The sequence below is a fragment of the Thunnus thynnus genome, chromosome 19 (genome assembly GCF_963924715.1).
Source record: "Thunnus thynnus chromosome 19, fThuThy2.1, whole genome shotgun sequence".
In the NCBI taxonomy this organism is placed as follows: Eukaryota; Metazoa; Chordata; class Actinopteri; order Scombriformes; family Scombridae; genus Thunnus; species Thunnus thynnus.
In genome coordinates, this window is record NC_089535.1 from 29,913,372 (window position 1) to 29,930,615 (window position 17,244).

Below are 17,244 nucleotides of genomic sequence, written 5' to 3' on the forward strand. Positions count from 1 at the left end.
TTATTTCATCATGAAGTGTAACCAGTAAGTTAAGTTTTTTATTGATGGATTGTAAAACACTGACTTCAATTTTTGTTGCCTGAAGATCGTTTGTATCTGTAGATGATGTCTTCCGTTTATTAGAGTTGGATGAGTCTTGCTGTAACGGGAGTTGTATCCATTTTACACTGGTTGTAATGGTGATTGATGAATGCTTCCAGGTCTGCTAATTCCTCTAGTGTACAGAAAAAAAAATCATTCTGGTTGTGGTTTACGGACTGAGGTGTGGGTTACTGTGTTGTAAAATGGAAAGGAAAGTGTCCAAAAGAGGTCAAATCGTCAAAGATCTGTTTGTTTTCCTCAGAGACCAGGCGCCACCAGGCAATCTCACCTCCTTGCGTAACGTCTCGTGGTACTCCTAGAGCATGACACAGACTCCAGTGTTTCATTGTTGAATTACTCACAGCAAACTCTTTGAAAAGGTTCTCTTCCTTCTCTCCAAGGTACACGACAGGGCAGTGGATGGCTACTTCTCTGCTTACTTCAATTGTATTGTGCTATTTAAGAAAAAGGAAAAGCAAGGATCAAGAGAATGTACCGAAATTAATATAATATGAATGGATGACTGCCAACAACTTGCATTTCAAAGATAAGTCTAAATAATTGCCATTCCTCAAGAAGCAGGCGCTTGATCTGCCTGATTCTTTTTCCTGTGACTCTTCCCCTTGATGAGACTACGTCCATCAGTTTTGAGGTGCAATGGTCAAGTTTGGCCATAAAGGTAGATCTAAGGCTTACGGTGGTTATTCTCTTGAATTCTTCATTTATTTGTAGAGCACACAAACAGAATTCAATCTTGCAGACAATTAGCTACACTGCATTACTGGTAAAAAAAGCAGGGCACTGAAATGGCCCACTATTGACTGGTATTTTGTTCCAAGTGAAGTCAGTCTCCACAGAGGTTACTTTGAACTAAAGACCAGTCAATAAGACGGGCCAGTTAAGAACCCTGCTAAAGCAAACTGTAACAGTTGTTTCAAGCAGATATCAGGCTTCACAAAGATTTTTTTTTTAAAAGGAGCATGATATTCTTAATGCATCATGTCAGTTTTATCTGGTACAAATCCAGCAGATAGATAATCCATCACACTTTAACATTTAGCTTTTTTTTTTTTTTTTCTTTTTTTTTTTTTTTTTACATTTTTATCGTGTAATACTGAAGTTGCAAACACAGACTGTTTTCACAACTATGGTGGTGGATTCAAGAATATTCCAATGTATGAGAATGATTTTTCTTCTTGCATTGATGAGGACTGTTATTAGAAAATCAAATACAGAAAACAAAAAGAAGAGGCTTATGAGGATACTGAAAAAAGGATCATATAAATTTGATCATTTCTTGCATTCCTATTCAGCCCTGTTCTTAGCACTCTTTGAATGCACCAACAGCTAAAATAAAAAACTACATGTTCGTACCTGCATTACCATACAATGGCAGTATTATTGGTTTTTGCAAACAAAAAATGATACAGTGGACTAAATGTTTACTGTGATTGATTAATGAACTGTAAGTAACTTTAAGCTGATTTTAATAAAGTTCTGAAAGTGTATCCAATGGCTGCCTGAAGATCGGGAAATCAATCAATCAAAAAATGTAGTCAATTGGCTGCCAAATAATCGATATCATGATTTTAAATTTAAAATAGCCAGTGCTGCATGAAGTCCCTCATTGCAGGGGCCTCATCAATGATTTCTTGCCTATGAAGAGAGAATGCCTTGGCCATTTTCTCAGCAACCACCTGGCAATTATCCCTTTTCATCACGTCCAAGAGTTCCACTCTCTCTTTCTCCAAACTTCCACTGGTTTCACCTTCAGGATGAGGAGATAGGTAATTTACTTCAGCCTTTTTAGGCTTTTTAACATTTAGCAGGAGCAGGAGCATGTGCATGTGCTGGTTTCCTCTTGAGTGGGTTCACCTCAATTTCTGGACAGCCAAGACCTTGAAGGTTGGATCTGAAGTTGTTCATTTTATATTTGAGTCGCTGGATCCATCCATAACATCCATCGAACGATCCTGGTTCTTTGAGGCAGAGATGTTTTTGACCAGGGCCTCTGCGACTTGACTTACTTGTGTGCTTGATGGGTAAGCAGTGTACTTGTAAATGACCTCAGCTAATCTTCCAAGAATGTCTGGAAGTAGGGAGATAAGATCTTTGGTACCGAATAGAGTCCCAGACGAACTGAAATTTTCATTGCCTGACTGAAGCAGAATCTCTGTACTGGAAGAGAAACGGAGGATTGCGAATTCCAAGGGCTTTCTGTCATTGGTCCTGGAGAAACAGGCAATGTGTCATGGGAGGACACATAAGCAGGCATCATCAGTAGGCTGAAGAGAAACATCATCAGAATAATAACAGTCATAACAATAACAATAACAGCAGAAATAGCTAGGAAAGGACACCAACAGGACTGCAAAGGACTGCAGAGGCTCGGCCTGCAACCCAAGGTTTCCTGAGATGATGAGAAAGCACAAAAAACTCCAGGAAGAAGCCAAGTTTGTAACATGCATTGATGGTACATGAATGCACACAGATGGAGAGGAGGAGGAAAGAGGAGCTCAGTGCATCATGTTCCCCGGCAGTCTAGGCCTATAGCAGCATAACTAAGGGCTGATCCAAGGCGAGCCTGGCCGGCCCTAACTATAATCTTTATCAAAAAGGAAAGTTTTAAGCCTACTCTGAAACATATACAGGGTGTCTGCCCACCAGACCGAATCTGGAAAATGGTTCCACAGGAGAGGAGCCTGATAGCTGAAAGCTCTGCCTCCCATTCTACTTTTAAAGACTGTGGGAACCACCAGTAAGCCTGCACTCTGGGAGTGCAGTGTTCTAGTGGGGTAATACGGTACTATGAACTCTTCAAGATATGATGTTGCCTGACCATTAAGGGCTTTGTAAGTTAGGAGAAGGATTTTAAATTGTATTCCAGATTTTACAGGAAGCCAATGTAGCAAAGCTAAAATGGGGAAATATGATCTCTTTTTCTAATTTTTGTTAGTACACATGCAGCTGCATTCTGGACCAGCTGGAGAGTCTTTAGAGACTTGTTAGGGCAGCCTGATAATAAGGAATTGCAATAATCCAGCCTAGAAATAACAAATGCGTGGACTAGTTTTTCTGCATCTTTTTGGGACGGGATGTGCCTGATTTTTGCAATATTACGTGAGTGAAAAAAGGCAGTCCTTGAAATTTGATTTATGTTGGAGTTAAAGGACATGTCCTGATCAAAGATAACTCCCAGATTCCTTATGGTGGTGCTGGAGGCCAAGGTAATGCTATCCAGAGTAGTTATATCATTAGATAATGTGTTTCTAAGGTGTTTAGGGCCAAGCACAATAACTTCAGTTTTATCTGAGTTTAGTAGTAGAAAATTGCAGGTCATCCTGGTCTTTACGTCCTTAAGGCATGCTTGGAGTTTCTTTAACTGATTGGTTTCATCAGGCTTCATTGATAAATGTAATTGGGTATCATCTACATAACAATTAAAATTTATGGAGTGTTTCCTAATAATATTACCTAAAGGAAGCATATACAAGGTGAATAGTATTGGTCCAAGCACAGAACCTTGTGGAACTCCGTCTAACTTTTGCCTTCATGGAGGATTCATCGTTAACGTGTACAAACTGAAATCGCTAGGGCTGTAGTCAACCAAAGAAAATCTTGGTCGACTAATATCGTACATTAATCTTCAACTAATCGCTTAGTCGCGCGCGGGAGATGTAACGGGACAAAGTGCACAGTAAACTTGGCAGCCACACATTTCTCTGTTCTGTATTTCTCTGTTTTGTGTCTTCAGGTTATGCTAGCCCATTGTTGCTAACTTTAGAGATAACCCCCTTTACTTTCCCAGCATTTGGGGAAACAACAGACGTGACTTTTAAGCATTTATTAACTGACACACTGTAGTCTGTACTGTACATTTACTGCCAGACTGACAACTTACTACTGACCTTTTCCTTTGCCCCGCTCGCATCCACCGTCACTTCTCTGCCCCTCGCTCTTTCCCACTCGCTACGCCAACATACTCCTTAACGGAGCTACGCTACCAATAGTTTCCTAGGCAACTACACAAAGGTTGACTCATGTACTGGAACAGCGCTGCACAGAGACTCCCAAACGCTATATGCATTCATTCAGATATCAAATATTAAAAAATTTTTTTTGGCCTGGCGGGGGTTCTCGTTGTGTCATTATGGAGATACACAGATTCAGTAAACGTTCAGTATGGTCAATAAACGTTTTGGTGTTTTTTAATTTGTTAGTCTGTCCCTCCCTCCGCAGGAAATAATGGATTACTCCTGGAAAGCTATTGATGTAGCACTTTTCTCCTTATGAAAATAACATGGTGATTATTCGACCAATGAGAATTTAGTCGGACGAGAGCATATCGACCAACTAATTGACCAGTCAACCAGCAGACTCCAGCCCTAGAAATCGGTCTGATAGATAAGACTTAAACCAGCTTAATGCAGTTCTTTTAATGCCAATTAAATGTTCCAGTCTCTGTAATAGGATGTTTTAAGACTATCTTGCCAGATTAAGCGAGATTCTTCCACTTTTGGTGGAGCGCCAAATCTTTTCAAATTTTCGCGATGTTTGCTTTAATTTGTGGGTCTGGGAGTTATACCATGGAGTTAACCTCTTATGTTTTATTATCTTCCTTTTTAAAGGGGTGATGGAGTCGAGTGTTATTCACAATGAGCCTGCGGCACTATCAACAAGATTCTCAATTTGGGAGGGACTAAAATCCTCTGTAGTATTGAGATATGACATTGCATTCAGTACTGATGGAATTGCTTCCTTAAATTTAGCTACAGCACTATTAGATAGACATCTAGTGAAGACATTTTTGTCTAATGGCGTGTAATCCAGTAATAGGAATTCAAAAGTTATTAAGTAATGGTCTGATAAAATAGGATTTTGTGGAAAAATTGTTAAATGTTCAATTTCAATCCCATAAGTCAGAACAAGGTTGAGGGTGTGGTCAAGACAGTGAGTGGGTTTATTTACACACCGAGAGAATCCAATTTAATCTAATGAGATAAACACAGTGCCAAGACTATTATTATCGACGTTCACATGAATATTAAAATCACCTACTATAATTACTTTATCTGTACTAAGGACTAAGTTTCATAAAAAATCTGAGAATTCAGATAGGAATTCAGAGTATGGGCCAGGAGGACGATACACAATAACAAATATAACTGGCTGTAAAGTTTTCCAGGTTGGGTGAGCGAGACTAAGAACAAGGCTTTCGAATGAGTTTTGATTAAATTTAGATCTAGGGTTGATGATTAGGCTTGAGTTGAAAATGGCTGCAACTCCACCTCCTCAGCCAGTGTCTCAAGGAATGTGAGTATTAATATGACTGGGGGGAGTGGATTCTTTTAGGCTGACATATTCTTCATGACACAGCCAGGTTTCAGTAAGACAAAATAAATCAATATAATGATCTGAGATTAAATCGTTTACTAATACGGCTTTAGATGACAGAGATCTAACGTTCAAGAGTCCACATTTAATTCTCTTATTTTGTTGTACTATTGCGGTAGTGGTTTTAATTTTTGTTAGATTTTTGAATCCTCTTCTGTTTACTTTTGATTTAATTGACTTAAGTGGTCGGGGGACAGACAGTCTCTCTGTGGTTTTGGGTGGGTAACTGCTCTAATGGAAACGCAGAGAGGCGTGTAGGACTGCAGCTCTGCCTCCTGGTCTCAACTCTGGGTTGTCATGGTTTTGGTCTACTAATAGACTCAGCCATATTTCTAGATATTAAAGCAGCTCCATCTAAAGTGGGATGTATGCCGTCTCACCAGGTCTTCCCCAGAAAGTCTGCCAATTATCTATGAAGCCCACATCATTTGCTGGACACCACCTCGACAGCCAGCAGTTGAATTGTGACATGCGGCTATACATGTCATCACTGGTCAGGTTTGGCAGGGGCCCAGAGAAAACTACGGAGTCCGACATTGTTTTTGCATATGTACACAGGGACTCAACATTAATTTTAGTGACCTTCGATTGGTGTAATCGAGAGTTGTTCCCACCGCGGTGAATAACAATTGTTCCATATTTACATTTATCTTTAGCCAGCAGTTTTAAATTTGATTTTATGTCGCCCGCTCTGGCCCCAGAGATACATTTAACTACGGCTGCTGGTGTCACTAACGTCACGTTTCTGACTATGGAGCTGCCAATAATCAGAGTTGGTTTGTCAGCAGGTGTGTCGCTCAGTGGGGAGAACCTGTAGGAAACATGAACTGATTGGTGGTGAACCATGGGCTTCTGCTTAGGGCTATACTTCCTCAGTCACCCAGCCACCCTGGCTTCCCAGCTGCTCGGGAACTACCGGGGGAGTAGGAGCGACACTAGGTTGGCCCGCACCGGATACCGGAGGCTGGCTAACTGTATTAGCTACTGATTAGATTTCCATGGTGCGGAGCCGCGCTTCAAAATCACTAAGCCTCGCCTCCAACACTGCAAATAAACTACATTTATTACATGTACTGTTTTCACTAAAGGAGGCAGAAGAATAACTTTGACACACCGAGCAAGAGAGAGCAGGAGAGCGAGAGGGAGAGAGAGAAGCCATCGCTAACTTTTTCGCTAGGTGTAGCTGCTAAGCTATCTGCTGAGCTAAAGATAACTAACAACTGTGGGATTAGTGAGAAAACTTGGTAAAAGAAGGAAAGAGCTAAGAGTGCTTGAGCAGAACTAGCATACGTTTAAATATACAGCAGGTATTTATCCACAGTAGTGAGATATATGGATAAATTTATGGACCTTATTTATTTATTTATTTTACTTTCTTTTTATTTATTATTTTCTGTATATTATTTTATGCTTTATCATGTATCCTCAAGACGTTTAGCTATTGATAAATGTCTTCCTTTATCATAAAATGTTTGGTTGTTTCTTTGAGCTGCAGTGAACAGAAGTCATTGTTTGGGAGAAGAACCTACAATTGCGAGACTGATTCATTGATTAAATTGAACAAGGGTTAGTGCTCCCTCCTGGCACTAACAAATCCTAACCAAAAAGGAGGTGGTGCCCCCAATAACGAGGTAATTCATCAATAAAGTGTTATGTGAGATATAAATGGATAAAATAGACTTAAATGAAGATATTGACGAGACTGATAAAAAGTTGAAAATAACATTACTAGAAGCTGCTAAACAGTCAATTTCTAAAAGTAAGGGAAGAATGAAGAGAAAGGTGGTTCCCTGGTGGACGGATGAATGTGGTAAAGTAGTTAAAGAGGAATAGAGCTCTCAGGTTATTAAGAAGAACTCATAATGTGCAGAATGTAATTAGATATAAGCAAGCACAAGCAAAGGTTAGGGAAATTATACATAAAGCAAAAAGGCAAAGCTGGCAGATCAACACCTGTGGGAGAGGTTTGGGGCGTGATTAGGAGAATGAGAGGAATCAGGAGGGAATGGCAGTATCCAATACTGAAGGAGAAGGAGGAAGCAGCAGTGTCTGATGAAGAGAAGGCAGAGATGATAGTGAAGGCACTTACTCAAAACCATAGTTCTGATAATCTGACTGAGGAGGGTAAGAGAGGAAGGCAAGATCAGCTCATCCTTGAATTGTTGAGAGCAGGGACAATAATAACAGTGCAATGGATGCTCCATTTACATTGGAAGGAATGAAGAGAGCAATAGTAAGGCCCGGACTAACATCTCCTGGGAAGGATGAAATCTACTATGTAATGTTAAAACATTAAGGAGTTTTAGCATATGTGAAGCTTCTAGGTTTCTATAATATAGTATGGGATGTGTGAAAATTGCCAACTGGTTGGAAAGAGGCAGTGATTATTCCTATTGGGAAACCAGGGAAGGACCCATCAAATCCAATGAACTATAAGCCAATAGCACTTACATCACATGTAGGTAAGACAATAGAAAGAATGATTACAGAAAGATTAGGATTTTTTATGGAGAGAAGAGGAATTCTTTCACCTCATCAGAGTGGATTTAGCAGGGGTGGAGGGACTATGGATTCTGTTATGTGTCTGGAAACAGAGATTAAGAAAGCACAAGTTAATAAGGAATCTGTGGTGGCAGTTTTTTTGATGTAGACAAGGCATATGATATGGTTTGGAAGGAGGGGTTAGTGATCAAATTAAAAATGATGGGAATAGTGGGAAGAACATATAATTAGATTAAAGACTTTTTATTTGATAGATTTATTCAAGTAAGAATTGGGACAGCCTTATCAGGAAGATATATGGTAGATAATGCTACCCCTCAGGGCAGTATTATTAGCCCAATACTCTTTTCCATTATGATAAATGATGTTTTTTCTCAAGTTCAGGGCGATATTGGATGGTCATTGTTTGATGTTGATTTGTGGAAAAGAGGAAAGAATATTAACCATATTATAAATAAAATACAGGAGGCAGTTCACATGGTTGAAAAATGGTCATATTCATGGGGATTCAAGTTTTCAGTTGAAAACCAAGACATTAATATTCACTAGAAAAAGAGATGTTGAAACACAGATAAAGATATATGGGCAAAGGATAGAACAAGTGAAAGTCTTTAGATTTTTGAGAGTGTGGTTTGATGAAAGGTCAACCTGGAATGAACATATTCATAATGATCAGAATGGGGAGCAAGCAGATCTGCAATTAAAAATATTTATGTAGCACTGATTAAAACACAATTTAGATTATGGATGTATTGCTTATGGTTAAGCAGCAAAAACCTCATTAAAGAAGTTGGAGGTGGTGCAAGCTCAACCTTTGACACTTTGTTGTGGTGCTTTCAAAACGACTCCTGTGCCTCAGGTTGAGATGGGTGAAATGCTGCTGTGCATTAGACACAAATAGTTAATGATGAAATACTGAGCAAATCTTCAAGGGCATTCCAAAGATCGACATCCAACAACAAAGGTACTTCTTCCATGTTGGGAGAGAGAAAGGGCCAAGAGGGAGTGTTTTGCATGGAGCAGTGAAACAGTTGCTAGAGACATGTCATTAAGTCAGAAAACATATATCCCTATTGTGCCATTGTCAGTAACGCCACCCTGGTTGTTCCCCTCAGTGTCCATTGATTTCTAGATTCTGGAAAAAGTGCAGGTACATAAAGGTTTTGGAAATATTGCAGTTTTGGTTGAAGATAGGTTAAAAACATTATATCAAACATTTGTCCCAGTATACACAGATGGATCCAAGGATCCTAACACAGAGAGCACAGGCTTTGCTTGGAGTATACCAACCTTACAAGTTTCTGTTAAAAGATAAACATCAGATCATTTGTCAGTTTATACAGTCGAGATGATAGCAATTGCAACAGCATTACAGTAGATAGAAGAGTTGCAAATTAAAAAGGTTATTCTTTGTACAGATTCATGTCCTGCATTAATGTCATTGCAATCATTTACATCCCACAGTAACCTAAAAGAAGCACCAAAGAGGAGAACATCTTAACAAGGCTGAGGGTAGGACACACCAGATTAAATAAAACACTGCAATTAATAAACATCCCTCAGGATTGTGTGACCTATGTCAAAAAGAGGAATCAGTGGAGCATGTAATTTTGCACTGCAATAAGTATTCTCGACAGCGCGAATTATTAAAAAAAGAAATCAGGAAGCTTGGAGTGGAAGAATTGAGTCTGAAAAGTGTATTCGCCATTGGGTAAGGGAGTCTATTCCACTACTTGAAAGAAACTGGATTGATCAAAAGAATTTAGTGTTAGGTAGAAGAATAGTTGTTTTTTTTTTTTTTTTTTTTTTTTTTAACTTTTCTCTGATTTTGTTTATGGGGTTAAATAACTCTCACACTCCAACATAGTAGGTGGCGGTAATGCGCCTTTACGCTGGTTGCCACCCGCCATAAAACGGAAAGAAGAAGAAGAAGAAGCAGAAGAAGAAGAAGAAGAAGCAGAAGAAGAAGAATAATAATAATAATAAGAGGAAGAAGTGGGATTGGGCCTAGTACTATGTGTCTGTCATCAGGGGAAATATACGGTCACGTCTGTACCATCGTACATTCAGTAACAGTTAGTTGTTATTTAGACAGCGTCTTCTGTACGTTTATTTGTGAGCATTATGGTAGCTCTCCACGTCGGTGGTAAGGACCAGTAACTTAGTGAAGCATCAGGCGCTCTGTGTTGACGTCTGGTTTTTAGTCACGTTAGTCCAACTTGCTGGTTGCTGACACAGCAAACCTGAGATGAGCTGAAGACATAGGAAGAGGCACTTCACCGCAGACATTGGTAGGAATTTAAAAGTATGCTCTAACGTTAATTATGTTGAAATGACGGGACCGAATTCTCTAACGTAAAGCCGTAACATTAGATGGCGTGTCATTTAGTCTGGGTTTGTGTAGTTTGTGTGCTTGTGTGTTTTCACATGAATTAGTCAGGTAACCTAGCTATGGTAAATTTGGGGACAAACAAAGCAGGAAGTCGCCATTCAGTAAGAATACATATAGCCACCCAAATCTCTGTTGCAGACTCAGCACTTTGTATTTATTCATAAACCCCGCTTTACGACACAGCCCCCGTTTCACGTGAATGTTCTCTGTAAATTTCCTTTCATCGCCCTTAAATGCGGTGTCAAAAATGATGGTGGTGTTGAGTTAGCAGCTCAGTCTTAGTAATTTGGACTGGCATGTATGACAAACGTATTTATTAGAGGATGAGTTTCTTTTGTACAGGGCGTTATTTTTATGTCACGTGCCGCCTGATTTGGCGTCTGTGTAGAAGGTTATCTGATGCAGGAGTCGTAGGTGCCAGGTTGTGTCAATTAGGCTACTGTGCTTGGTTGTAAAGAAGGTGAAGGGAGAGTCTGTAATATCCGTATATGAATCTACCAGATGTCACTACAGCCAGCAAATAATGTTGATTCTAACATGATAATTGTATTAAAAGCAAAGAGAGTGCATTGAGTGGTAAAATAAGTATATTATAAGTATATTAATATTCTTCATAGCTCTCCACTATAATGACATGTTCCTCCTGACTCAAGTAGGCAGCACGCGATCAGCCCATTTTGTGTGGAAAAAGAGTCAAATGACGTGTTAAACGACCACCGTTGTGATTCCATTTATGAGTACACCCCTCAGGTCAAATGACTCTGCAGTAGTCATGGGTATTTATGGTATTTATCGGCTCCAGTTCCAGTTTGGCTGTGAAAACATGACACCCTGGGGAAATTTTCGCCCCTTTTCCAGCGCAGTGCTATAACGCGCGTTGAAGTTGGCGCGTAAACAGTCAGGAACATTATTTATTATTTTTACAGTCAACGGGAACAATGTGCAACAAATTTTGTCAGTCTCAGTTCAGGCAGTGCTTGAACATCGTTCAGTCCACGTTGAGTTTGAAAGAGAGACTGAAGTGAAGTATATTAAATATAACCACCATAACATTGTCACTGGCTGCCATGCTGCTTTCTACTGTTTACTAACATTGTTTTCTGGCGCGTTTGTGATGTCGAACGTGACACACCAGAAAAAAAGAGAGGCAAACGTGTATACTCGCAATGGGCCTATCAATTGCCTATTTTTACTGGGTTTACCACGTTTAGAAAATTTGCAAGTTCTCGAGGATATTCTAATCAGGGATTGGATCTGGCAGGCATGATACTAGAGTTAATGAAAAGAGTTACACATGCACACTGATGCCAAACCATACATTGTTTTCATTGGATCATTGTTAGGTCAAAAGGTTTCAATATGATTACCAAACCTAGACCAAAGCAGGTGGTGCGGCAAATAATCCTCCCATTCATTTGAATGGGATAGTGCGTTGAGGCTGCAGGGGTTTTGGCTGCAGTAGTGCTGCCCTGGCCTACGGCGATAAAATTGATCCAGAGACAACACAGCATGCTGTTAAGCCATATTTCCATAAAAATCATGAAGTTGCAGTCCATAATCCTTTTATGAGTGGTGATCTGTAGTCGCAGTTCATCCATGTTGTTCACCAGGGACCGTCCACTGGCGAGGAAAATGCTGGGTAGAGATAGCCATAACTTATCTGTAAGCGCTCCTCTTTTCCTCTGTTTGTTTATGATCTCTCCCAACCTGCGGGACCGGGCTGATAGTCGCTGGTGTGATAGTATTAGGTGTTACTGGTGAATGGGGCCATTTTTGGTCAATGGTAGTGCTCAAGGAGTTATTTCAGGAGGAGCGCCAGGCTTTAACCAAATTTGACATTGCGGCCAAACCGTGTAATTACAACATCACATGATGCACACTGGCCCAAAAAGACTTTTTCCCATAGACTTACACTGTGAAGGAGATGTCTGTAAATCAGCAGATATGTTTTTTTGAGCGTCATAACCCTGGTGAAATGACTTGTCTCACTATCAGAATTAGATCCATTTGGTCCAATAACATTTCAAAAGCCTAGAAGAGCCGCATGATTGAATTGTTTCATCCCCATTCAAGTTAGCTGGAGGGCTAAACCGGAAGTAGCCAACTAAGCCAGCGAAAGTCACAAGTGCGCTTGCTTTATGGGCCGCACAGATGCGGAAGCAATGCGGAAGGTGAATTTTTCTCGCTTCATGCACCACTGAGCAACTTTCATAGGAATGAACAGGGCCTCGCCTCTGACACTGTATCCAGTTCTCTTAATACATCCATGGGATATATCTATGTCTCGCTGCTCATGAGGCACTACTTCAGGAGCTGTGACTGTGTAGCGGCCCTCTCTGCCTCTCTGTCCAGTTTCACCCTTGCTGTCTTGGGCTGTGTTGTGGATGTTACTCTGGTGCCTTCACTGTCATTACAGACATACTCCTGCGCCTGCGATTCCAGCCCCTAACTGGCACTTTTCAAAGATGTGAGTAATGTCGACACCAAACTTCATTGAAAATAACAACAATTTAACATAATGATGATTGGCAATGGATCGCTTGTTAACTACTCATTTAAATTAAATTTTTACTGAAATAAATCCACATTTACTTACAAAAAAGGTGCTGAATTAAACAGTGGCTCCTAGTGCTACTTTATTTTGGAAATATCATTCATGTTGCTTGTCTTACACCTACTATTTTAAATTGTGCATTTTTTAAGTGAGTTTGGCGTGAGCGTTGTTAAGTTCAGAGGCTCAGAGACTGTTCAGTTTGGGTGCGTTTTCAGCGCCTTCAGCGGACATGCCCCTAGCGTTTCAGAATAATGCTTGTTTTTCCATGATTTTGAATCCTAATTTTATATACTTGGCTGGGTGGTTAATATCACGTTTTTCTGTGGTGTGAAAAACTCAGAATACACATTTATTATACTGCTTTACACAGACTTTAAAGTTCCAAGTTTAGTTCCTGACATTAGCTCCTCTGGGTCCAAAGTACCTAGAACTTTTGCTGGAAACAGGGCTTTAGGAAGAGGTCATTGATTCTTAAAGTGGTAATTAATGTGTATTGGTATTGAATGTCACCCTTGAATCAGTCATGCATTCTTAACATTGCTACTGAAAACTACTATAATGTTTGAATGTGTTTTTTCTCCATTCAAAGCAGCCACTGGTTTATGCCACTAGTTTTTACCAGAGCGAGAGCCACAAAGTGGCCAACTTGCTCAGGACCCCAAGGACACCCCCCCCCCCCCCCCCCCCCAAATCCTCAGGTTCATATTGTGGTAATTGGGTTGTGGTGAACTGATTTAACATTTTAGCTGTGTTTAGGAATATACACTAAGCACAATATCAACTGACATAATGAGGGCTGACATTATGAGGGCCTTGTGGTCGGTCCTGTTTTATTATCTGATCTTGAGGCCCTGTGTCAAAATCTTCTTTGAATTCCTTCATGATTCTAAATTTGTGTGAAATCAAATTCTTACACAGCAAAGCCTGGGCTTTGTAATATTCCATGGCAATTCTGGTTTTTACTGTTAGGAATTCAGCTTCCACAGATTTGAAACTTGAATCTTGAGTCAGATAATCCAGCAGCATTCACTGTTATGGATTACCTAGTTCTCAAATCCCACAGTTTGATTTTCACAGCATACTAAAGTGAGAGGGAACCAGTGGCTACCTGGAAGGTAGAAAAACACATTGACAAATCAGAAATAACACAGCAAGCTTTGGAAAAAGGTTTGCCAGAATATCATCCACACATGATTGCAATAAACAACTATACTAATTATGTTTGTATGGTTGCTCCGTGACAGTCTCTGATTGGACTTTGTGACACATTTTTTCCCAGTCAGGTGATGAGAGTTGAGAGGATCTAGCTGAAAGTCAGTGGTATCATGGAGGACGACTGCAGGCCTCTGCTGAGCTCAGAACAGACTGGAGAGAGCTACTCACACAGAGGCTCCACAGACTCTCTGGACGTCAAGGTTAAAAGGTAGATTACACTGAAAAACGACACCCATCAATATACAGTACTTACCAGCACTGCACTTGCTGGCCCATGACAGAGATTAATAAGTCTGTCCTGTGAGATACATGAGATGCAGTTACTGGTACATCCAGAGTAGGTGCAATGCCATAATAAATACAATACATCGTACCATACAAAAGAAAGCCATATGATGAATTATGTTTTTTGTTATATTTGTGATTTCTGGGTGTTGTACTTGATCAACAGGACTGGGAAAGAAATCTAAATAATGTTGGTTACAACAAAAAATGACAGAAAATGTGTTATTTGACCAACACTGAGGATGCTACTCTAATATTCTCTGCAGTTTACCCGTGTATTAATCACTGTTAGGGATTGGGATAGCACTTTGCAGATCAAGCTTAAAGATCAGCTTCATACATGTTTTAGAATATATAAAAATACTCTTCTGTGATTAATAATTTGTTTCTGATGTTTTTCCACAAAAAGTTCAATTGCAGAGTAAAAACATCTCAAGTGACATCTACTCTTTTTCCCACAATGAAAAATCCAGAATCTATGATGCATATATTGCTAATGTCAAAAGTTTTCCTGCTGGACACAAGATGTGTCCTACTTCACTGTAAAGTCCATTCTCAGTGCATGTGCACTGGAGGCTTCAAGTTTCCACATCACACCTGTGTAAGTTGCATATTAAAAGACAGCTGGCTTCCAAACAAGTTTTGACTTAAATTTAAGGTGACCACAGAGAAACTTAAGCAGATGAATGTGAAAACAGTCAACAGTGTCAAACTCTGCACAGTGAAGCTCAAACATTCAGGTGATGTAGTGATAAGCTAAGGGGGATTTTAAAGAATAAATCTATATTGTTGTAATTATCAGCAAATCCTATATAACTGACAAGCAGAAAAACAAACCATTGTAAACTGGTACGGGATATCAAACATTTCTAGTAACCTCATCAAACAAATGCATTACTGATGTGCTTGTGAAGACATTATGATGACTGCTCTTTATATTGTCATGATTTACTGTGGTGCAGTCTTTTCCTCTATCAATTGGGGCTAGTCAACGCGCCGTTAGGCGGGAATCCTTCCTGATGACATGTTTCTCCAGGGGAAATCCCAGACCTCTCAGCTGTGTTTGCGCCCCAATCTTCTCTGTCTTCGATTGGGTATTAGGTCTTTCAGTGAGTGTAAAATAATGTTAACTAGTCTGAGGCACTAGTTTAGCGGTTTCGGGATCTGGGCAGTAGGTTTACGTTGTTTATTTTCATACATCCATCGTTGAGGTACCACACAGTAATTTGATTGTCTTGGATGTCAGGTCTTACAGGTGGCTGCTAGTGTGTTTTATTTCGACAGATAAGAATAGTGCAACCAGGTAGGCTTTTATTTAATTTTCATTTAGCCATTTTTCAGCTGAAGTGAGTCAGTGGAAATCTGTTGGGTTAGGAAGTGTTTTGTGTGTTTCATAATTTGGCGCCACCCGCAGCCCTTCCCTTTGTTCCTCGTCTCTTTTGATTCTTTTTCTGGTTAAATGCCATATAAATAAAAGTTGAGAAAGAAAAAGTTTAGAAGAAGACATTAGAAGAATTTATTTATATTTATATTTTAAAGCCATAGTTGTAACAGGGGAAGACTTACTGCAAGTTGAGTTACTTGAACGAACCTCATGTGAGTAGATCAAATCCACCTGAGTGTCATCTGAATGCATGCATCATTGGAAGGGATACAACTCAAGGAAAGCTGACCTTTTGTACAAACAAGTCAACTTGGTCAAATTTGTTGACCTAGAAATAGTGCAGAATCTTAAATATTTCTTCTTCATTTTACATATCATTACTTCTTCTGTTTTTAAATGCTTCTGAAAACTCAAACTCATTATTTCTAGGTTTACATGAAAATATTAGAGATTTTCAATGTGGTCACAGACTTTTGGACCTTTTGGCAGTGACACAGCGCTACCACTATGGTGAGTGAGGGGTAACTTTTTTCTGCTCTATCTGCCTAAAAGCCCTTACGGAGGGCATACATTACGTGGCAGCCACTCTTCCCCGTGTATTAAAGCAAAATGGCAGCTGTTGAGAAATTTGTCAAATGTGAAGCGTAATCTGCAGAATACAGCTGTTTAAATCACACAAATATCCCACTGTATGTGTGTTTTTAATGTATTAACGGTATCTACATTGATTGATCAAGGCTCCCAGTGTGTCCGTGAGCTCACCTGTTTCACTACAGGCATATTCACTCACTACAGTGGGCGGGAAATAAAATCAATGAATCAATAAATACAAACACTGTTGATTTCCTCCCCTGGAGCTGACATGAAAACTATTTTGGTTCAATAAATTTCGAAATATATTGAACCAAAATAGCTAGCCTGGTAAAGGCTACAATAAATGGACCAAGACGGTCTAAAGCAATGGCTCACTGTGTATAACACATTATAGGGCTGCTCGATTATGGCAAAAATCAAAATCACGATTATTTTGGTCAATATTGAGATCACAATTATTTACCATGATTACTCATTGACTTTGGAAACATGCATTTATTGAACTTTAGAACTTGGAGGATAAACTAAACTAGTGGATTTCCTTGAACTTTAAATATAATTCAACTGAAAAACAAATATTAAAAAAAAAGCTGACAATAAAGCCTAACTTTACTTTTAATGTTGACGAACATTGAAAAATGTCCTCCCCTCATCCTAAAGTGTGTAGTTCCTTGTTTTATGAAGGAAGCGGTACGCAAGTTGAAAGTGCCTGTCTGTGTTTGACCAACCAGTGATAGCCCTGCAAACCCCACTCCTAAGGTTCCTGTACTTTTGGAAAGTACTACACCCCAAGCAGGGACTTTTTTGAGGGTAAATCGCCAAATATCCATTAATTCGGAAATC

At 39.6% G+C, this 17,244-nt stretch overlaps 1 protein-coding gene across 4 annotated transcripts in view; it reads left to right on the forward strand.

Moving 5' to 3' along the window:
* Positions 1 to 9,898: 9,898 nt before the first annotated feature.
* Positions 9,899 to 17,244, forward strand: part of slc38a9 (solute carrier family 38 member 9) — a 47,325-nt gene continuing 39,979 nt past the window's right edge. The window contains exons 1-3 of one of the 4 annotated variants that reach the window (XM_067573782.1): positions 9,899 to 10,268; positions 12,786 to 12,836; positions 14,203 to 14,346. In XM_067573782.1, coding sequence (XP_067429883.1) covers positions 14,249 to 14,346 — 98 coding nt within the window. In that variant the 5' untranslated portion in view covers positions 9,899 to 10,268; positions 12,786 to 12,836; positions 14,203 to 14,248. Of the gene's footprint in view, positions 10,283 to 12,785; positions 12,837 to 14,202; positions 14,347 to 17,244 lie in introns of all 4 variants that reach the window. The other 3 variants (XR_010924607.1, XM_067573783.1, XM_067573781.1) reach the window with 3 other exon arrangements.